The sequence below is a fragment of the Elephas maximus genome, chromosome 1 (genome assembly GCF_024166365.1).
Source record: "Elephas maximus indicus isolate mEleMax1 chromosome 1, mEleMax1 primary haplotype, whole genome shotgun sequence".
In the NCBI taxonomy this organism is placed as follows: Eukaryota; Metazoa; Chordata; class Mammalia; order Proboscidea; family Elephantidae; genus Elephas; species Elephas maximus.
This window is the reverse complement of record NC_064819.1, coordinates 31217694-31240991: the sequence shown is the minus strand read 5'-3', so window position 1 is coordinate 31240991 and position 23298 is coordinate 31217694. Positions and strand designations below refer to the sequence as shown.

The following is a 23298-nucleotide window of genomic DNA, read 5'->3' as shown; positions in this document are numbered from 1 at the left end:
AGACCAAGGGGTCAGCAAACTACGTCCAAGGCTGCTTACTTTTGTAAATAGCATTTTATTAGAACATAGCCTCACTCATGCCACAGCAGCAGAGTCAAGCAGTTACAGCAAAGGTCGTGTGGCTTGCAGAGGTAAGAACTCTTACTCTCTGGCCATTTACAGACAAAGTTTGCTGAGCCCTGATTTAGAGCACTGAATCCAATTTGTTGGATGGTTCTCCAGTACTAAAATGGTAAGCCTGTACCTAGCCTAGAGCACCGTTAATTTACGCATTTAAATCTGGCCCTGTTGGGGTTAGATTTTCGTGTTTAAAGTCAGATGTACGTTTAAGAGCACTTTGGACTCAATTGTTTCGAAAACAAATGGCCTGATATTTTTAAGACCCTGCAGATGCATTCATTTACTTGTGCATTAAGGGTAAAGGAATATTTGTAGGTAAAAATGCTACAGTTTAGAGCTTGTTAGAAAGGCGCATAAATTCCTCAGATAGTTTGAATTAGCAGAACTTTCTCGGACATGCCCTAATTCTTGGAGTGTGTCTCAAATGTAGGTAAGGGATAAATTGTGCCCGCTAGCCAGGGTAACATTGCTACCTCAATTCATTTTGTTTCTGCAGGCAGCCACTGGAGGACAAGCGTCCATAATGAAAGTGTCTGATAGCTCGTTGAAGTCCTTGCCAGCCACCTCACAGCTCTCAAAGCCTGGGGCCACAATGCTGAGAGTAGCAGGGGGGCTTATCACAACAGCCACCTCCACAGCCGTGGCCCTCTCGGCAAACAGCCCCGCCCAACAGGTAAGAGGTAGCCTGCCCCTAGAATATCATAATGAAACGGAAAAGAAGCATAAACACAAATAAGATATCCCACAGGCACCCTAATGGGTCGTATTGTCTATGCTTGTAGATCTAATTAACACACCATAAAATTTACCGTTTTAAAGTATACAGTTCAGTGGTTTTCACTATATGCACAAGGTTGAGCAACCATCATCACTAATTCCAAAACATTTCCATCACCCCACAAAGAAACCCTGTACTCATTGGTAGTCACTCCTATCCCCTCCTCCCCCAGCCCTAAAAACCAAACCCATTGCCATTGAGTCGATTGCGACTCATAGCGATTCCAACTCATAGCAACCCTACAGGACTGAGTTGAACTGCCCCATAGGGTTTCCAGGGAGCAGCTGGTAGATTCAAACTGCCCATCTTTTGGTTAGCAGCCAAACGCTTAACCACTGCACCATCAGGGCTCCAAATAACCACTAATCTTTCTTTCCTTCTTTCTGTATGGGTTTGCCTATTCTATACATTTCATATAAATGAAGTCATAGAATGTGTGATCTTTAGTGCCTGTTTCTTTCACTTGGCATAATATTTTCCTGGTTCTTCTAGGTTGTAGTATGTATCAGTACTTCATTTCTTTTTATAGCTGAGTAATATTTCACTGTATGGATATACCACATTATGTTTATCCATTCATGAACATTTAAGTTGTTTCCACTTTTTGTCTATTATGAATAATGCTGCTGTGAACAGATTTTTGGGTGGACATATGTTTTCAGTTCTCTTAGGTGTGTGCCTAAGAGTACAGTTGTTGGGTCATATGGTAATTTTTTGGGCAACTGCCAAGCTGTTTTCCAGAGCAACTGTAACATTTTTACATTCTCACATCAGTGCACAGGGTGCCAGTCTCTCCACGTCCTTGCTAACTCTTGTTCTTGTCTGTTTTTTTTTTTTTAATCTTATCATAATCATAGTGGGTATGAAGTGGCATCTCATGGTTTTAATTTGCATGTCGCTGATGGCTAATAATGTTGAACATCTTTTCCGGAGCTTATTGGCCACTTGTATGTATTTGAAGGGATTCCTGTTAAGATCCTTTGCCCATTTTTTAATTGGGTCATTTGTCTGTTTATTGAGATGGTAGGAGTTCTTTATATAATGTGGATGTAAGTCCCTTATCAAATATGTGATTTGCAAAAATTTTTATTCTTTGGGTTGTCTTTTCATTTCACTTTCTTGATGGTGTACTTTGAACCCAAAAAGTTTTTAATTTTGATGAAGTCCAATTTATGTATCTTTTATTACTTTTAATGCTGCATTTAAGAAGCCGTGGCCACAAAAATTTAAGCCTATATTTTCTTCTAAGAGCTTCATAGTTTTAGCTCTTACGCTTAGATTTTTGATCCATTTTGAGTTAATTTCTGTATATGGCGTGAAGTAGGGGTTCAGTTTCATTCATTTTCATCTAGGTATCCAGTTGCCCCAGCACCATTTGTTGAAAACACTGATTCTCCCAGTGAATTGTCTTGACACCTCAAAGACTTTTGTGATCTGACCATTGCTTACTTCTCAGATTCACCTCCTAAAACTAGGTCTCACCGTATGCCTATTCTCTAGTCATAATATTCTACAGCTCCTTGAACATGCTGTAGTCTTTCAGCCTTTCTGACTTTCTACCTTCTATCCTCAGGAAACAACACCCTTTCATCTCTCCCTTCCTTTGTCTTGAATTTCGAAGATTCTTCTAATGTGTCATGTGTTCTATCTGAGGCTTTTCAAGTTAACCCTCGCCGCCCTCCAGCCCTGGGCAAAGGGTAGTAACTTTTCCTCTCAGCTGTAATGGTGCCTCGTACCTCTGCCTGCTAAAGCATTGATCACATGACTGAGGGCTTTTAACTCTGAGCCCTAGCATTTTAACACTGTGCCTGCCAGACATTAGATGTTTGTTGAATGAATTTGACAAACTTTAAATCACTGTAGTGAATGTTTAATAACACTCATTGCATTTTTACATTCTGACATTATGTCCTTTTTTGTGTTGACATACTCTTTTATAAAGTGATAGGGTTAATAGGTGGTGGATTTTTTTAATGCAGTCACCCTACATGGCTCCTTTTTTATTTTTTAATTGTCCTGGTCCATGAAATCTAGAAGTGTGGGAACCACTGAATTAGAGAACAGATCTTTTTAAAATGTCTTGACATTTAGTTGTTATTGAGTGTGTGTTATATGGTAGTCCCTGTTCTAAGAAATTTACGTTGTTTTCTTCTAACTTCTCATAATTCTGGCCCTGTGGATGAGTAGTCTGAAGGGACAGCCCTTGGCTCCTCATCTACTATAGGTTCTGTGATGAAAACTTCTGGGCAGCAGCAAGTGTGTGTGAGCCAGACAGCAGTGGGAACCTGCAAAGCTGCTGCCCCTGGTGGCGTCAGTGCCTCATCCCTGGTGTCCACACCAGCCCCTGTCTCTGGAAAAGCCACAGTGTCAGGTAAGTTGAATCATAACGGTCTCTCTATTTCTCTCTTTGTGCTGGAATATTTTGGAAGGTCTTAAAAGTCTGAGAAGCCTCTACAGATAAAATAATAAATTTTAATTTCGTTTATATAATTTAAATGATATAACGGAGTAGTTGCACTCTGCACACATGAGTTGGAACCAACTTGATGGCAACTAAGAAGAAGTAGAGATGTACGTAAGATGATCTATTAAAACCTCAGCCACCTGTCCTATTGAATATTTCAGCTTTTTTCATAATTTTTTGGAGAGCTGAGGGTTTATTCTCCTTAAAGTACTAATTTCTTTTTTTTAAACGATCATTTTGAATAAAAGACTTTATAAAGCATATCATACATCTCTTTGCTTTTCTTAAAGAGTATATAAAATGTAAATTAGCTTTGATGATTCTGGGTCATGATGTTAAACGTTAGTTATCACGTCGGTGATGTTAGGAGTGATGTGATTGAAGCCTTTAAGTTGTGTGCTATCTTTGTGCCCATGCTGAACGGCCCCAGAAGGGTATGCCTTTTACTTGTTCGGTAACATAGAGCACAGATTCTAGAACCAGGTTGCCTTGGTTGAAGTACTTTGCTTCAGTTTTCTCAGCTTTAAAATGAGGCTGATAGTAATTCCTACCTGAGAGGATTAACTGGTGGTGCAGCGGCTAAGAGCTTGGCTGCTCATCAAAAGGGTGGCAGTTCAAATCCATCAGCTGCTCCTTGGAAACCCTGTGGAGCAGTTCTACCCTGTGGACTCAACAGCAGCGGGTTTGGTTTTTGGTTTTGAAGAGGATTAATTAAGTTAAAATGTAAATGCTTGGCATAGTGTTTGCCATCTACTAGGCATGTAAATACTTACTGCCGGTAACCATCAGGGCTGTTGTTATTGTTAGTCCATAGTCCCTTATCTGCAATTGTAAAATTCAGAAAGCTGTGAATAGCAAATTTAGGGCACAACTTGACCTTCATTGACATGCTATTTATACTTAAGTGAATGTTTGTGTGTCTTGCCACAAAAATAGTCATCTGTTTGACCACACCGTGTTGTCCCAGGTGTAGAGAACTGATCTGTGGTATAAAGGACTGCTCTTCACACTTGAAGAATCCATTTTATGTCTGTTTTTCTGTAACCCAGCATGGAGAGCCCTGGTGGCACAGTGTTATGAGCTCGGCTGCTCACCAGAAGGTGGGCAGTTCGAATCCACCTACTGCTCCTTGGAAACATTATGGGGCAGTTCTCCTGTGCTTTGTGAGGTCACTATGAGTAGGAATCGACTCAATGGCAATGGGCTTATGATCCAGTGCAAATGCATGTTTCTGTAAAATATAATTAAAATGTCACAGCAGTGTCAAACCCTTATAAAAGTTTCTGAATGCGCCATTTCTATATTCTCTTGTTGTAGATTGATAACAAATAGTATACTAACCAGCACTGGTCTATAGAAGAAACTCCAGTGTTACTTGATACATGTATGTGTGTGTACATACATATATACACACACACACACACATTCACACCTTATTACTTTGGATACGAGGTTGTGGGTGGTGGTGTTAACGTTTTCACCACTATTCCGTGCATGGTTCCAAACCAGGCCCCTGTGTCCTGTCTGCTTTTTGGTTAGCTAGAGACCAAAAGATGAAGGCAGGTGTGTTTTTCCTATGATTTTCACCTCCCAATTAAAATTAACCAAGTTCTAGTATAGGGTATGCTTGTTCTCTACTACCTGAATGTTTTATTTGAGGCCCTGTGTCAGGTCCTAGAGTAGAAATTGTAGAAACGGGAAAAACTGTTATTATTATAAGACATGAGTGTCTTTTCCGCTCTCCTTTCCTGACCAAGCATTAGCATGCAGTGAACAATTCTCCTACTGTCAGTCCTAGCTTCCTTCCTGAAAGGTTGCTGATACAACTTTCTGTGTAACACCTTCATATAAGGATTAAATTACTTCCTGCCTACCCTCAGTTTTCAATTGTGTGTGTCATAAACTATTTTGTGTGCGTCAAACTATTTTGAACAGTGTGGTCATTGTGACTGAAGCAGAGCGTGCGAGGGAAAGGGCACGAGGCAGTGGGGTCAGCGTGATGGGGACAGTATCACCTAGGGCCTTTGTAGGTGATGGTAAGAACTTTGGCTTTGACTCCAGGGGAAGCAAACCACTGAAGGATTTTAGGCTAAGGAATAATGTGATCAGCCTTACAGGGACCACCCTGGATGCAGCATTGAGAGTAAGCTGGAGGGCACAGGTGGAAGCTGAGAACGGACAGACAAGTGGACACTGGGAAAGAAAACCCAGTGATGTATCAAGAAGGGCCAACAGCTGACTAAAAGGAGTTCCAGAATGAAAACAGAGAAAATAGCCAGAAGGAAGTATCTAAAAAGTAAGAGTTTGTCCCAGGATTAAAGGGCATCGTGAACTTTCAAGTTCAAAAGACACCGTGTCAAGCACAGTAAATGAAAGACCAAATGAAAATACGGCATATTATATCCAGCTCTTACGGCTAGATACACAACAGATAAATTATCGTAGAAAACAAACATGGAAAAGAATGATCTCAAAATGTCAGTACTGGTTGTCTCTACAGCTGGACTTTGGGTGACTTTCACTCCTTTCTGATCTACTTTTCTAAAAATTTCTGTATTGCTTTGTGATTGTGGGTGAAGAAGACACCTTAAACAATAAATTGTCATCATTACGTCAGTGTATCATTGTGAAATCGGTAGCACCATTCTCCTTATGCTTCCAGCTCTTTATTTATTGAAAGGGTAAATGTCCTAAGAACCCCTCCTGTGAGAAAACATGAATGGTGGAGAGGGCAGGGAACTTTTGGGAAGCATCCGAGCTTCAGCTTGACCTTATCTTCCAACTTACTTTAGGATTGTTGAAGATTCACTCCAGTCAGTCCAACGCCCAGCAGGCTGTCCTGACAATTCCCAGCCAGCTCAAACCACTCAGTGTAAACACTTCCGGAGGCATGCAGACTATACTGATGCCTGTGAACAAAGGTAAGTCCTTTGCCGATGGGCTTGACTGTGCTGGTCCAGGCCTGTGTTGGGGAAGCAGCCCGTGTCTGTAGCTAGCATGGTGCTCCCTGACACCTTGAACAGTGGAGGACCACCCTGGGACTGAAGGGAAAACCCAGATAACCCCTTGGCTTCTAAATAGTTGAGTCACAGGGGGATCATTTTGAGCACTTAGGAGCATTTAGATTAATTGTATTTTTATTTTCTTAATTTAGTGACAAGCCACCGTTTCCACTATTGAGGATGTAGCTTGATTACCCTGGTACTAACAGTAAAAAGAAAGCCTGCCTTGGCATGTCACTGCATTAGAAAAGGACACTACCCTTCCTTTTGTCCTGGAACTGTTTCTGTGTGCTCAGTCTAACGTGTGGGCCATCAGCTGGGCGCTAGATTGTTCTCTTTACAATCATTTTTATGTTTGTTGTTCCCCCACCTTCTTGCCCCGCAGTGGTCCAGTCATTTTCTGCCACCAAGTCACCTGCCATCCTGTCCGTAGGTGCCTCGACTCCAGTTGTCCCCAGCTCCACTCCAGCCACTGTTGCAAAAGGTATGTAGGCTCTCACCGTGTTTTTGCCCAGAAGGTTCATGCAGGACAGTGTATAGTCTGAGTCCCTTGAATTTTCAGCATCCATGAAATTAAATGGCAGATGGATACTGAGCACTCATGGAGCAGACTTGACCTTGAGGGAAGCAGAGAGACGTGTAAGGTGTCATTCTGGCCTCCAAGACTTATAATCAGGTTTGAGAGAGCTGCAGAGACAGCAGGGAATGATTGCAAAAGGCAAGATAAGCGATCTGGAAAATGATGGCTGAAATGTTTTAGTCCAGGAGTTGGCTGGGGCCAGGGTGCTTTGTATGGGGCGTGGTGATCACCGGACTTTAAAGACTGGAGCATTTGTAGCAGTGGAGAGTCAGGGCGCACAGACACGGGAACAGTAGAAACAAAGGCTTGTGTGGGGACCTAGACCAGTTAGAGGGCTCATCTGGGGATGAGGCCCAGATAGGGGCAGTAAGGACATTCCTGACCTCGAGAGTGAGTTGTACAGTGCAGTGGACACACAGGACATCTGCAGTGTCCCCAGCAGCAATGACCCCATGTGTCCCGTGGCTGCCATGTCCCAGCACCTTGGTGGCTGCTTTCCATATGTCACTGATTTCTTACTGCAGTACTCCAGGATGGCGGCTGTGTCGCCAGCACCTTGCTGGCTGCTTTCCGTATGTCACTGATTCTTACTGTAGTACTCCAGGATGGCGACTGTGTCCCCAGCACCTTGCTGGCTGCCTTCCGTGTGTCACTGATTCTTACTGCAGTACTCAAAGATGGTGGCTGCGCTCCTTTTGCAGGCTAGGAAATCAGAGCCCGATGCTTGTTTTTGTAACTAGAGTCTTAGTGCACACAGCCACGCCTGTTCACTTCCATGTCGTCTCTGCCTGTTTATGTGCTACCACCGCAGAGTGGAGCAGCTCAGACAGAGCTCATACAACCCACAGAGCCTGAAATACTGTTTGGCGCTTTATTCGAAAAGTGAGCCCACCCTTGTTATAAAGAGAGCTGTGAGAGCCTTGTGCGTCTGGACCAGTGCTTCTCAGGGGGAGGCACATAGGATAAGCTTGCATCACACAGATTCTTAGCCAGTTAACTTTGGACTGGGGCCAGAGTGTCTCTGTTGCTTTGTTTGTTTAATTGCAGTAAAATTTTGTACAGCAAAATGCAAAGAGATTAAGTATACCGTTTGATGAGTATACAAATGTATAAATCCATGTAACCAGTACCCCACTCAAGATAATAGAAATTTCCATCACCTTGTGCCCCTTCCAGTTAACACCCACCCACTGTAGGCCACCACTGTTCTGCTTTCTCTTAGCATAGATTAGTTGTGTCGGTTTTTCAGCCTTATGTAAACAGAAGCACGTGTATTCTTCTGTGTTTGACTTTTCACGCCAAGTAATGTTCTTGTGCGTCATTGCATGTGTTAGTGGTTCATTCTTTTTACTGTTGAGTGGTATTCCACATTGTGAGACAGTACATTCAGTCTCCAGTTGGTGGGCATCAGGGTTGTTTCCACTTTAGGGCTATTACATGCAAATCTTTGAGGACATATGTATTCATTTCTCTAGTTGAATAGCTGAGTTAAAGGGCAGGTATATGTATACCCATTGCCGTCAAGTCGATTCCAACTCATAGTGACTCTGCAGGACAGAGTAGAACTGCCCCACAGAGTTTCCAAGGCTGTAATCTTTACGGAAGCAGAGTGGCTGGTGGGTTTGAACTGCTGCCCTTTCAGTTAAACCCAGGCACTTAACAACTCTACCACCAGGGCTCTGGGTATATGTATAACTGCAAGGAATTGCTAAACAGTTTTTCAAAATGGTTGTGCCATTTTGTACTCCCACCCACGGCTCATGGAACATTTTCCCAAAAAAAAAAAAGAACTTCTGCTGGGTCACGAGCGAGTGTTAGAAAATGTAAGAGGATTGAAAGCATACCCAGTGTGCCCTCTGAGCATAGTGGAATAAGCTTGAAATCAGTAACAGCAAGATAAACTACAAAATCTCCTAAATAGTTGGAAATAAAGTAACATACTTATGAATAAACCATGGGTCAATGAAGAAATCACAGGGGAAATGGGAAAATATTTTGAGCTGAATGATAGTGCAAACACAACCAAAACCTGTAGGTGTCATCTAAATCAGCACTCAGAAAATGTACAGTAGAGAAAATTCCAAAGGCAAAAGGCTGTTGTTAAAAAAAGATTAGTAAAAACGTATGATCCTGTGGAAAAACTGCTCAGGGGCAAAGATTGGAGCAGTGAGACACAAATTACCATCAGGAATGAAAACGTCACCAGATTCGGCAGACATGGAAAAGGTGTTGAAGATACTGCAAACCGCTCTGTGCTGGTCAACTTGAAAATTTAGATAGAGGAATTAAGTTTTTGAAAAACTCAACCAAAACTGACACTAGAAAAAAATGGAAATGGTTGAATAGTCTTTTATCTGTTAAAGAAATGGAATTCATAATTTAAAACCTTCCCACAAAGAAAATTTCAGACCCAGAAAATAGAAGGAGCAAATCCCAGGTTTTTATGAAGCCAACATAATCCTGATACCAGAACCTAAAGTGGACATTATGAGGAAGAAAACTTAAAAGCCAGTATCTTTCAAAAATATAAATACTGGAAAATCAAATTCAGTGATTAAAAAAAAAAAAGGATAATACAGTATAGCAAAGTGGGGTTTAGTATAGGAATGCAAGGTTGGTTTAATGTTTGAAAAATCAATATAATATACAATAGCAGAATAGCCATATAATCATCTCAGTAGATGCAGAAAAAGCATTTGATCAAATTTAGCACCCATTCATGATAAAAAAAAATTCCCAGCAAATCAGGCCTTGGAAGTGAACTTCCTTAAAATACTAGAATTAATGTAAGTGAATTTAGCAAGGTCGTGCAACAGAGGTCAGTTAAACCAAAAAACCAAACCCACTGCAGTCGAGTCAATTCTGATTCATAGCGACCCTATAGGACAGAGTAGAACTGCCCCATAGTTTCCAAGGAGCACCAGGCGGATTTGAACTGCCAACCCTTTGGTTAGCAGCCGTAGCACTTAACCATTATGCCACCACGGTTTCCATAGGTCAGTATACAACACAAATAACAGGAATTTTTGTATGCAAGCCCCATCAGTTGACAGGCCTAAATAGCACTGGATTAATTGGATGTGGCCATATGGGAAGACAGTGAACCTTGGCCCCCTACCTCATACCATTAACAAAAATTAATTTGAGCTAATACAGAAACACGAATGCCTGTATTAACGTGAGAATGTTTTTGTGACCTTGGAAAAAGATTTTTTAGACAGGAGACATGGAAACTAACCATAAAAGAAAAGATTGATAAATTGAACTTTTTTAGCTTTAGGAGCCTCAATTCATCAAACCAAAACCCACTGCCATCGAGTCGATTCTGACTCATAGTGACCCTATAGGACAGAGGAGAACTTCCCCATAGAGTTTCCAAGGAGCATCTGGTGGATTTGAACTGCCGACCTTTTGATTAGCAGCCATAGTAGCACTTAACCACTGTGCCACCAGCGTTTCCTCACTTCATCAAGAAGGCATTAAAAGCACAAAATTCAAGCCACAGAATAGAAGATACTTAAAATGCAGATATCTAACAAAGGACTTATGTCCAGAATATACATAAATCTAAAAATTGGCAAAAAAGACAAGTAAATTTTTTTTTTTAATGGGCAAAAGAAGTGAACTAGCACTTTAAAAAGAAGAGGAAATCCAGATACCTCATGAGCTCATGTGAGAAGTTTTTCAGCCTCATGAGTCATTAAGGACACAGAGGTTAGATAAGTAGTGAGATACAGTTGTACCCACCAGAAACACCAGGATTAAAAGGCTCAACAGTGCCAAGTGTTGGCAGGGCTGCGAAGCAGCTGGAATTTGGACGTACTCCTGGTGGGACCTTACAGTGGTAGACTGACTTAGGGAACCAGTTTGTAGCTTCTCATTAAGGGAAATCTACATCTGCCCCATGTTCCAGAAAACCTGCTTCTAGTAAATGAGTACATGTGCCCACCCAAAAAAATATACAAAAATGTTGTTTACAAGTAGCTAAAAAGGTGCTGACACAAGAGCATGAAATTCACAACAGGGAAAAGGCAAAATGGTGGGTGTCTTTGGTAGAGAGGGGTGGGGAGGAAGCCTGGGGAGCCTTGGGTGCTGGAACTGATCTGAGTGGTGATGGTTACAGGGGTGTATTAGAAAAACCTGTTGCCGTCAAGTCACTTTCGACTCATAGCAACCCTATAGGACAGAGTAGGGTTTCCAAGGAGCGGCTGATGGATTCGAACTGCTGGCTTTTTGGTTAGCAGCCGTCGCTCTTAACCACTGCACCACTGGGGCTTATACGTAAAATATATCTAGCTACCAATTGTGCGTTTTTCTGTGGGCACATTATACATCAGTAAAAAGGGTGGAGGTGGGAAGATGTGTTAGATCTCATTTGGAGACCCCATTCATAAGGAGTCACTGAGGATACTGGGTAAGGAATGACCCTGTAGAGGTCCTTCAGGAATATTGTCCTGGCACTGTCTGGGGGACAGAGTGGAGGCGGGGCAGCTGCTGCAGGAGCAGCGGACGCGTGGTCCTGGCTTTCTGCTGGAAGGTGACTGTAGGAGGAGAGGAGGATCTGGCGTTTGGTAATATTAAAAGCCTAACTAATATGATTAGCATGGAAATTTCCAAGCACAGCAGATGTGATTTTTGCTTTATGCCTTGTGTCCCAGAGCACTTCAGATAATGTTGAAAGTTGATAAGCTTAACTGGGGAGAGGATATCCAAAAGATTATAAAATCAGAACTTAGAACAGGCTGCCTTTGTATTTGAACGTGGCATTGTTCAATCACTGTTGCGTGTGCACACAGAAGCACGCAGACTCTTACGGAATAGTGTGGTTGGCTCTTTAAGAAATTCCTAAGAAGCTGTTTTATTGCCCCAGCCTTTTCAAGAGTAGGGAGTTGCTCACCTGGAGACCCCAGCCAACAGCTCTTGCCTTGTCTGCCCACCCTGTGGCGACTGGCGCTGTCTCAGACTCCCGCTGCCACCCTGCTGCAGCTGAGTGGCAGTTTCTTCTGGGATTTCAGTGGAGAGCATTGTTTTTGCCTGTGCATGTTCTTCCGTCACTGATCCCTGACAGCCCTCTCTTTGTTGCTCTTCCCTTGTAGTGAAGACTGAACCGGAGACACCTACGCCGAGCTGCCTTGCTCAGGAGGGCCAGACAGCAGTGAAAGCGGAGGAAAGCTCTGAGCTGGGCAGCTATGTCATTAAGTAATTATTTCAGCCCTTTCTAAAGGAGGTCTGCTTTGGGTGTTTTTATGATGCGATTTAAACACCACACCTGTGACAGCCGGGTGTGTGTAGAGTTGTGTCTAGAGGTAAGCCCCGTGGGTGGAGACCTCCCGTTTGTGTGCAGTGATCAGCTGTTACCACCTGATGATGGTGGATGAGTCTTCATTTAAACGCTGATGTGACTTAGGGGTGGCCTTGATATGTCGCCTTACCTTGGAGCCTCAGGTGAGATGACAGGCCTCCCTCCAGGTGAAGGTGCCAGCACGCACTTCCTGTGCTGAATCCTCAGGTATGGAATTTCTCCCACTGTACATCCTCATGTGTGTACACATTTGTGTCTGATCATCCACACCTGCCTAACCTTACACAGCTGCCTTTTCATTGGGCATGCACACTCATTGCTTCTTATGAGAAATGCCTCCTGACGTTTTCTAATTTCCAAATAGAGAACTCCCCTCTGACCACGGACTTCTCAGACTGCTGGGAACAGTAGACACTCAGCCACTTGAGCGTGTTAGATGGAGGCATGAGCCGGAGTGACCCTAAAATAGGCATTTGTGTGATAGAATTTTCTGCTCCAGTTACAGTCACTCTGTGAGAAGTTCACGTGGCTGTTTAATTTGAAAATACAGATAAAATGCCTGTGAAGTTTGGGTAGTCTGTCATTCATTCCTAGAGTCAGTCTGTTAAGTTGTGGCGTTTCATTTTAAGCTTAGAATGCTCTTCGTTTATAAAGAAGACTGCCTGTGAAAGGAAGGACACATGGTAGAATTGGTTAAAGTTGTGTAATTCCCTGGAATGGGAAACACGTACATAACTACACATACATGTGGCTAGACGCTGCCATGTGCATTTACTGTAATTTTCTTTTATTCTTCCCAGGATAGACCATTTAGAAACGATCCAGCAACTCTTAACAGCAGTGGTAAAGAAGATCCCGTTAATCACTGCAAAAAGTAAGACAGTTGTACTGAATCTGTGGATGAGCTTTTTTTAAAACCGTGAGCTAATGATACTGATTCAACTTGAAACCACTTGGTATTATAAATTCATATGAATACAGTAGTTACTATCTGCTGAGATTTTAGATCTATAGATAGCTCATTTTCGAGAGTTTTAGAATTCACAGGATCTTGGCCAACTAGTTAGTCTTTTATTGTTTTCACTGTGTTTGATCTGAAAAAGGAATTTTTTACATTTATTGCTGTATATACAGGTCATACACCTGTTGTGTATATAATTAAAACTCCAGCGTTTCTGATGTTTATTAGTAAGGAAAGATGATCATTTGCCTGCAGTGTGCCAGACCCCATGCAGTTGGTTACATTTACCGTCTCACTTAATTACAGTCTGCTCGGTAGCCGGCATCCTCTCCAGTTTACAGACAAGAAACCTGAAGATGAAGCCAGGTTCAGTAACTTGCTCAAACTCACATAGCTGTGGGCAGAGAGGCAGCAGACAACCCCGTAATCTTGCCTCAAACACTCACTGTCACTCACTTTGTAGAAATACATGATTTCCGAGACCTCCAGAGGTGCAGTTTGCTGCACAGTTTGCTTCCTTCCCAGCCCCGGCTGTCCCGACAGAACAAGCAGCCCTTACTGGGGAGCAGACACACTGGGTACTCAGATTTAAGCCCACAGGCGGGCAGGATCGCCTGGACATTGAGACAGAAGGGATGAAGCAGATCGTCATATCACCTATATTTATGGAAAAATGAGAGGGGTAGGAGAGGTACAGACCAGCTGTAAAAGCAGTCATCTTTGTTTACCTTAGTTGAAGGTCAAGGGATCTTTGTGCGTGTGAAAATATACACAGCAAAACACAAACCACATCCAACAGTTTTTGCAGGAACAGTTCAGTGACAGCGGTTACAAGGTGTCACCATTCTCAGTGTCTCTGCCCTTATTGTTTCATGTAGGCCCTCTGCCCCTTGGAGTTCTCATCCATGCTTTACGGTTACTGTTGTCACATTCCTTAAAAGAGAGCAATGCTGAAGGCAAACATTCTTTAACTGAGCTAAACTGTTGTTTAACGATGACTTCGTGAGGTAGTTTCAGTTCAAGGTTTAAAAGTTGGTTACAGGCAGTAGATTCAGGGGTTCCTCCAGTCGCAGTGTACCCAGTACGTCTGGTTTTCATAAGAATTTGAAGTTCTGTTCTACATGTTTCCGTTAAGTAATGGTTGCCAGGCACCATCCATTTCTTCTGGTCTCGTAGCAAAGGAGACTGTAGTTCATGGAAGCAATTAGACCTACAGTCCATTTCCTTCTCTGATTCCTGGGTCTCCTTCTTCCTCTGTTGCTCCAGGCAAATAGAGAACAGTTGCTGTATCTCGAATGGCTGCTGGCAAGCTTTTAAGACCCCAGGGTGCTACTCACTGAGCTAAGAGGTAGAGCAGAAGCTCCAAAAAAGTATTAGGCCAGATTGGACAGATACACAAAACCATGACCCTAAACCTTTGAATCAAGAAAACTAACCTCAAGGGACCATTCTGAGGTGGTTGTGTATGCCCTGAGCCTGGTTGACGGCTGAGAGGCGTCTTCTGTTGAGTATACTTGCACACCCTCAGCAGCAACAGTCCTTGGACCGCTTTAACCCCGGCATTGCAAACTAAGATTCAGAAGCGCTCCCCCCCCCGCCCCACCACCGCCGCCACCTTTTTTTTTTTTTAATTTAGCTACAAATGCAGAATCTTAGTGCTGGAAGAGACTTGAGAAACTGTCTTCCCCAGCTTTCTCCTTTTACAGATAAGGAAACCAAAGCTCAGAGAGGTGATGTGGGTTGTCCAAGGCGGCCCAGTGAGTTCATGGCAAGGCCAGGTCTAGGTGTCAGGTCTCCTTGCCGCTAGTGTAGTGCCATTTCCCCGCATTTTAATAGCTTCATGGCAGGAGATTACTTTTCTCTGCCAAAGAAATCGACTTAACCCTGCTGTTACGCTGCATCTGAGCTTGCTCCACAAGGAACACGTGTCCAGTAAAGAGATCTGGAGAAACCACTGAACGCATCTCCAGCAGATAAGATTTGGTGTGAGTCATAGCACCTTATTCAGAGTTTGCTGGCTGTGTGCGTTCTAGGTGAAGATGCCAGCTGTTTTTCTGCGAAGTCTGTGGCGCAGTATTACGGCTGGAATATTGGGAAACGCAGAGCCGCTGAGGTAATCCCACGTCTGCCTGTTTGATACGCAGGCTGCTGTGCCATCAAGTCAATTTTGACTCATAGTGACCCCATGTGACAGAGAACTGCCCCGTCAGGTTTCCTGGGCTGTAATCTTATATGGAAGCAGATCCCAGGCCTTTCTCCTGTGGAGACGCCGGGTGGGCTCTAACTGCAAACCTTTCAGTTAGCAGCCGAGTGTTTAACTGTTGTGCCACCAGGGCCGCCTGCTTAATCCTTGTCCTACGGAACGTGAAGTGATAAAATGCTTAGCATGTTTTCTTAATATAATAATCACAACGTTTTTTCCCAGTTAAAAGTCTCATTCTTCAAAGACGTGTAGCTAGCCTTTGAAAGGCCTACTTTATCTTCCTGCATTGGTAGAAGTATTACATTTTCTAAAATTTCATATGAACCTGGCAATTTAGCATCTATTGAGTGTGCGCAGTGTGCCGACTACTCTGTCAGTTACAGTGGGGCAGTAAGAAGTGACAACGGCGTGTACAGAGGTGTGTTTAAGAAGCTGTGAGACAGTCGGTGTATATGGGGGAAGCTGGGGACGGAGGGGAAGTGGGAGATTACAGGTTAGCACCCAGTGAAAAGCCTTCGAGGCCAAACCTAGGAATTTCAGTTTTATAAGCATTAGGGAGCCAGTAGACACCGGTTTACTTTAAAAAACAAAATACTGAGGAGTATCACAATCAGATTTTTTTCTTTAGAAAAAAATGAGTAACAAGTTAGCATGGGTAGTTACGAGCGGGTGATTGGTTTCAGCAGACTGCTGTTAAGTTGAAGGATTTGATTATGGCTCAAAAAAAATGTCTTTTTTTAAGTGGCAAAGAGCAATGACAATACGAAAAGTCTTACAAGAAATCCTGGAGAAGAACCCCAGGTTTCACCACCTGACGCCCCTGAAAACCAAGCACGTTGCTCACTGGTGTCGCTGCCATGGCTACACCCCCCCGGACCCCGAGAGCCTGAGGAATGATGGGGACACGATCGAGGACGTGCTGACCCAGATCGACAGCGAGCCAGGTAGCCCTCGGTGGAACTGCACCGAGCCTCGTGGACAGCCAAGAGGCATTTCGTCCTGCCTGCGCTCGGCACCCACAGTCCTCGGACCACCTTGCCCCAGCGAGTTTCTGTGCTCTCCCTGTAACTATGAAGGGACATGAAGAGATGAAAGAGCCTCTGCTTAGCCCTTGCCATACCCCAAGCCCCAAGTGCCCCGTAGCCCCTACAGACCTGTCTGTGCCTCAGGCTTTGAGCTCTGCTCCTTTGGTGCCCCAGCTGGTCATGCTCCTGACCGAGCCACCCCACAGGCCCACTAGTTCCTCAGGAGCCCCTCCTTACATCATTTCCTCATCCACCTTTTTACCTCCAGGTAGAAGTAACTTCTTCCCCTGTGACCTTATGAAACTCCCCAGTTACAAATCTTACCTGTCTCTTTGAAGAAGGGTGGGACTGTGTCTTATGTCTTATTTTATCTCCAACACCTGGCTAGGAAGTGTGCTCATTGTTGGAGGCTCAGATGTAAACAGTTAGTCTTGTTGCAGGTGAAATGAATCAAGGGTTTTATAACAGACATGCAGACTGTGCTGTATGGTGGCAGCCTAGGGACAGGGCATAAAGGGTATTTGAAGAGAAGTTTTTGGGGTTTCACCTTAAAGAGTAAGAAGGGTTGTTTCCTAGCCCCACCCTCATTTGTATGGAAAACAGGAGCTCCACCTCCCAGTCTGAGGGAACCTGGGCACAGAGGGGCCTTTGAGACCGCACAGCCACCTCCTCCAGGAAGCTTTCCTGAGAGCTCTGACCTGGCTGGCTGCCTTTCTCTGCTTTCCTGCAGCACTTTTACTGTTGGTGCCTGGAGAGCTTGTCTGACCTGCCGTCTTACAGCTGAGTTTTTGGAGAATAGACTACAGACTAGTTCTGTGTTTCCTGGTGGTGTATGTCCTGTCCAGATGACTGGTTAATTTGTGAGAGCCCAGTCAATAACAGAAGAGGCCGGGACTGGATGCTCTCTGGTCTTCTAGGTATCCTTAAATCCATCATGTACCTGGGCCAGACTTCACTTATGCATCTGCACGATGACAGGGATGGACCGGAAGATTCCCAGGGCTTTAAAGTTCTAAGGCTCTTTGTTAGGCTTTGTATCAGTTGACTCATTGAAGACGGTGTGCTCGGTCTACACTATGGTGTTAACAGTTCTTATCTCCAAGTGGTGAGGATGTGGGTGATTTTTATTGCCGTCACTGCTATTTTCTACATTTTCCAGATGTTCTGCATTGAACAATATCTTTATAATCAGAAAGATTACTTTTAAAATATGAGAAGAATTTGGTTTAGTCATGACCTGGGGGTAGGGCGAAGGGATGGCCTAGATTTCGGTGACAGAAGTCAGAATTACGTACCATCTGTTTTGTCTCAGATTGCAGTTACATCACACGTATCTTAATGAAGGATGTCTCTCTGTCTGCCTTTCTCCCTCATGAGTTATTGGTTCTCAGAATTAATTATAGATTCGTAGACTTAGAGCTAGAAAGAAGGTCAGCTGCCTGGGGACTCATCCCCCTTTCTCTCCGGGTCTCAGGCTCTTGGTTTTGTGGAGGCTGAAAGTCCTCTTACTTGGCCACCACAGGTGTCCTCAGACTGATTACCTCTCGTTTAGAGTGCCTGTCGTCCTTGACCTCTGCGGACAACCTCTGCCGGAAGCTGGAGGACCTTCAGCAGTTTCAGAAGAGAGAACCCGAGAATGAGGAGGAGGTGGACATCCTCAGCCTCACAGAGCCCTTAAAGATAAGCGTCAAAAAAGAGCAGGAGGAGAAGCAGGAGGAGAGGAAATTCTACTTGCCACCAACACCAGGGTCTGAATTCATCGGGGACGTCACACAGAAGGTAGGCGGCTGCGGCTTGTGGTGGTGGTAGGTCGCCAACCAGGCCAGGTACGAGGTGGTCAGAGACAGCCCTCTCACGTAGGCTCCAGACTCTTCTGGTCAGTAAATGTGTGATTACTTAGGCCTGGTAAATCCCAGCAACTGTCTGAATGCCCTCCCTCCTACCTCAGGGCCTTTGGGCTGGAAAATTAATTACATGTGAATAAGTTGCTTGTTGAGCATGGAATTGGGGCAAAGGCAGCTAGATAAAGGTGATTTTTTACTTTTCCTCTTTTCTCATCTGCCTCAGGAAAAGCACCTGTCTCTCATGAGGCATGTCATGATGTTTCCAAGTTATCTTTCGGGGGTAACCTTTTCTTGACAGTTTTCTAGCTCCCAAGGGCCCTGCTTGTGGTGCCTATGGCACACCCCACCCTCATTGTACAGGAGAGAATTATTTCTCCACCCTGGATGAAACCTAACTGCTTCTTAGCATCTGCCATGGCACAGCTGTCTACGACCAAGGTGAAAGACAGTGTTTGCTTCCGCTTACAGGAAGAAATGAAAAATGGGGCAAGATGGCTTCTCCAAGTATATCTTCCTCACCTCTTGTAAACAGGGCCTTAGGATCTGATTTCAAGCCTCCACGGTGGAATTCAAGACACACCCTGATCGTGTTCTCCCACGAAGAAGATTTGGGGGTCAAAACAGGGTTATGATAGCATTTTTAACCATCAGCCAGAAAATGGAAAAATAAGATAAAACATTCTTCAGTTGCTGTATTGTGTGTCACCTCCCGTGCGTTTGCCCAGAGTGTTTGTCTCGCCCTTCTTCCCACCAGGCTTGCCATTGCAGTCAGAACACTGCTTGTTTAGAGAGAAACGTTTTTAATGTAGAAATAGGGACAAAGACCTTTTTTTTTTCCCCCAGATTGGAATCACGCTGCAGCCTGTGGCACTCCACAGGAACGTGTACGCGTCGGTCGTGGAGGACATGATTTTAAAGGTGGGTGACTGTTGGTGGCAGTGAGGCCGTGAGTGCTGCTGGGGAGGAAGCACTGGGGGCAGCCGGCTGGGCGGGCAGTCACAGTTGGCGGTTTTCAGCGAGGGGCGGGCAGAGAAGGAACAGATGGCCGGACTTCCGACTTCTCACCTTGGGCTGAGTTCTTTCTATTTTTCCTTCTGACTTTTAAATGAAGTAAATCATGGCCCCATCTGAGCGTTGAAGCATCTACAGGGGCTTCTGTGCTGACGCCACTCTGAAGACGTTCTGTTTCGTGCCGTTTCAAGTGCCTTTTAAGAAGGGTCCTGGGGTGACAGCCAGTGCTCTCACTGCTTCAGGGAGGTGGCAGAGGCAAGACCTCGGGTTTTCCCTGCATATCACAGCTGCAGCGAGACAGCCACACCTGTCCTGTCCTTGCGCAAGGAGATAATTAACCCATTTCCTTGCCTGTCTGATCCTAGCTTGGGAGTTCCTTCCAGGTGGACCCCCTCCATTACAGTGATACCTCCCAGCAGCCGTTGCCTCTCTGTTTTCCCTAAAAACAGCATCTGATGAGTGACAGTCTCCCTGCTGGTGGTTTCTCAGAATCATGGCCTCTATCACTTGTAATCTATCATCCAGACCTTTACTTTTTCCCTGAGGACTTGCTGACCCTTAGACGCAGGTGTTTCAAGTCTGGGGTCAGATTCGTCCTGTCGAGCAGCAGGCAGTTGGTGGGTTTGAAGAGTAACGTGTCTTCCATCGCAGGCTACAGAGCAGCTGGCGAGTGATATCCTGCGGCAGGCTCTGGCAGTTGGATACCAGACGGCAGCTCCCAACAGGTACCGTCCTCTCTTAGTCCGTGGTTTCAGGCTTACATCTCTTGGGAGTTCACTTGCTCCCCCCTCCAAAATGTTTTATATTCAGATCCAGCCAGTAAGAGATGACACTGTGAGCTCTTGGGGCATTCTCAGAGACAAGTAGACCCAGGGTCTGCTCTGTCTTGTTGAGAGGCTCTCTTGGTTGTACACGCTCAGCTTTGCCTAGAGGTGTGTGTCTTCCTAGTCATGACTCCGTAGACCCTGCAGGCTTTTATGTTACAAGATTGAGCTGTGTGGAATAAAAGCTGACAGTAGCACCCGTTATGTGTCAGACGTTGGGGACAGGCACAACACATACAGTGACACCTGTGGGAGCCGGAACTCAGTGGGACTGCCTTGTTTTTCTGGGTCTTGCAAGTTTTCCGTCTTTGACAGGATACGGTCTTAACCACTTTTCTGTTCTCTGTTAGTGAAAAATATTTGAGTTTTCCTTCTCTGACAGGTTTCCGCCTTACACAGGTTCTGGCCTTCCACGGGTTTTACTGTATTACCCAATTTATTTTTCATTGCTCAACTGTTACTCCTTTTAGAAATGAGGAAACCAAGTGGTGGAAGGTAATTTTATCTGGTTTTCCAAGCAAATATACAACAGAATCTAGATTCAAACCCAGGTCTCATTGGCTCTAAAGCACACTGCCTACCACTTACTCTTGGCTGCTCCCTCCGTATAATTGTTTGGGACACTGGATTTTGCTCTTTCCCTAGGCCCTGAAAGAATGATAGGTAGGCCTGTTTTCCATAACTTGGCATTGCTTTCAGAGGAAACATATTTTATCCCACTCTGGTAAGGGCCGTCATAAATTTATAAAATCAGAAAAAAGCGCCTGAAGACATGAAGAGGCCTAAAACAGCAACATTAGGTCAGACTTAGAGAAATACGATACATCCTCAAAGCACAAGAGGCTTAAGGAAAAGGAAGTGGGAGGGGAAGAGGTTGGGTAACGCTACTGCTTGTCCTGCTTGAAATCCAGAGTGAGCTGACTGCCATCTGGGGCTGCTCACCTCGTGGTCCTGACCCTGGGTCGGGTGATGGGGTGCTTCAGTGAAAACATTTAACAGGACACTTGGCATAGCTCCACTTCCCGTCTTTTCACGAGACAGGACGTACGAACCCGGAGTTCTGTGGTGCCTTGACTCAGCTTTCCATCTGCTGAGACTGAAATTACAAAAATATCATTCTGTTCTTTTCTCATTCGTCAATCTTTTCCTAACCATTCAGCCAACTTCTAGAAACCCTTTTCATGCCTGTGACCAGGCAGTCATATCTGAGCCCCAAGTGGGGCTGACCATGGTTGAAAGCAGGTCAGATCTTCCACCCACGTTGAAAGGATTTAATGGAGAAGAGAGAAAGAAGGCACTCATCTACCCCGCCCCTTCCTGGGTGACCCTAAGCCATGTCTTCCCATTCATCATTGTCTCTTCCATTCAGGGGTGATCCCTTTGGTGAGTTGATTAAATTATTAGATGCCTGATAGTTACACCTGATAACACCCTTTGTTTTTTGGACCAGGATTCCCAAAGAAATCACAGTGAGTAATATTCACCAGGCCATTTGCAACAACCCTTTCTTGGACTTCCTTACGAACAAACACATGGGGATACTGAATGAGGATCAGTGAACAGGCTGAAGCCGCCCCGGAAAAGCAGGCTCTGGCGCCAATCCGAAACGTGCGGAACTGTGATGCCTCTTCTGTGGGGGAAAGGCGACTTTCCGTGAGCATCAGAGCAGCATGGCTGCCAGACGACCGCCTCCACCTGATCCAGTGTAACACCAGATAAAATCCCTTTAGGATGGAAGCTTGTTTCCCGGTTCTGGAGTGAAGCCCTGTCAGCTCGCATCTGTCCACTTGCTCTAAAGGCTCCACAAGAGGATCTCGGAGCTGGACCAGGCCGTGGGGTCAGGTCCTTCTCTGTCTGGGTGCCCTCCAGGGAGCCTGATGTGCTCGAGGTCTCACCCACTGGGGTTACAGGCAGCCCCCACAACTACTCTGGTAACCTCTAAAGACGGATCAGCTTCCGCACTCAGCGCTGCTCCTGGCCGGCCTTGGTGTGGAGGGCCCACCCTGTCAGCCCAGGCCAGTCAGCTACGGGAGGAGGTAACGCTGTGCAGAGTGCCACAGGCTGCAGACCAAGCAGAATTCTGTCTTCATGGAGCGCAGGAGCGTCACTGTGGCAACATCCAGGGCTGCAGGGCCCAGCCTAGATGAGCGAAGGTTCGGCTATAACCCAAGAAGCTCTAAACTTGCTGTAACAGGCAGCATCCACAGATCCCGAGCCTCAGCAGAGTCGTTAACGGCTTTGAGCACCTGTGTGTTGGGCAGGTCACTGGCTGGCACCGTCTTCGTGGCCTGCAGGACATTCTGCCTAATCCATAGGAGTGGCCGTGAGTGAGCAGCCCTGGGCACCGGCTCTGCTGGGACCCAGTGTCCTCATCTTCTCTGTCAAGGGGGTGTTTGCTGAGAAGAAAGGTGTTTAAAGGAAACACCAGTCAGTGCCTTAGAGACAGAGAGGTAGCCGCCCAGCCAGCAGACAGACAGCAGTGCTCGGCAGGAGTGCGATAGTGTCCACAAGCACAAAAGTCAGCAGGGCCAGGAGTGCGATAGTGTCCACAAGCACAAAAGTCAGCAGGGCCACTGTGTGATGGCCCAGGCCACTGAAGGTGTCCCGGCCTTTCTGACGTGCCCTGTGTGGAAGTTAAGGACAAGAATTTATACTCAACAATCGGCTCTTATTCTGCTTGAAGAAAATTTGAAACTTCGAATCAGAGAAATTTGTCTGAGCAACATCGTTGTGGTTTTCATGAGTTAGATGTTTGAGCCTGGAAAATAAGGCGGGAAGGTGACCGGGTGATTATCCAGCATCTAAGCATTGCAGGTGCAGAAGGGATGTATTCAGTAGGCTCTAGGACGTGCCCTGACCTAATAACAAGTTGTTTAGGATGTAAAGGCTCAAGTACTGTATGTCTGAACTACCCCAGGCAAGGTAGGCAGGTGTGTAGATTCATTCATTGGACTGTCAGGTCTATAGGACGGAAGGTTTGAATCAGATGAGAACAGACTCGTTTATTACAGGTGTGACAGCCTAACGAAGTTAACCTTTTTGCAAAAGAAATATTAAATAATTCAACAACCCCCATGCATGTTAATGTTTCCATTGTAGTGTATCATATGTAACATAATTGTGTAACAAAAATGTCTGCAATAAATCTTCTAGTGTTTGATGAGTTTTTCTGAGTTTGAATCAC

At 45.0% G+C, this 23298-nt stretch overlaps 1 protein-coding gene across 2 annotated transcripts in view; it reads left to right on the top strand.

Annotated features, from left to right (window-relative positions):
* YEATS2 (YEATS domain containing 2) overlaps positions 1-23298 on the top strand; it is an 84468-nt gene extending 61170 nt beyond the window's left edge. Inside the window, exons 20-31 of one of the 2 annotated variants that reach the window (XM_049881493.1) lie at positions 617-793; positions 3086-3269; positions 6155-6283; positions 6750-6848; positions 12041-12143; positions 13047-13120; positions 15241-15320; positions 16153-16354; positions 17988-18214; positions 19123-19197; positions 19942-20015; positions 21565-23298. In XM_049881493.1, the coding sequence (XP_049737450.1) occupies positions 617-793; positions 3086-3269; positions 6155-6283; positions 6750-6848; positions 12041-12143; positions 13047-13120; positions 15241-15320; positions 16153-16354; positions 17988-18214; positions 19123-19197; positions 19942-20015; positions 21565-21673 (1533 nt within the window). In that variant the 3' untranslated portion in view covers positions 21674-23298. Of the gene's footprint in view, positions 1-616; positions 794-3085; positions 3270-6154; positions 6284-6749; positions 6849-12040; positions 12144-13046; positions 13121-15240; positions 15321-16152; positions 16355-17987; positions 18215-19122; positions 19198-19941; positions 20016-21564 lie in introns of those variants that run through there. The other variant, XM_049881501.1, reaches the window with a different exon arrangement.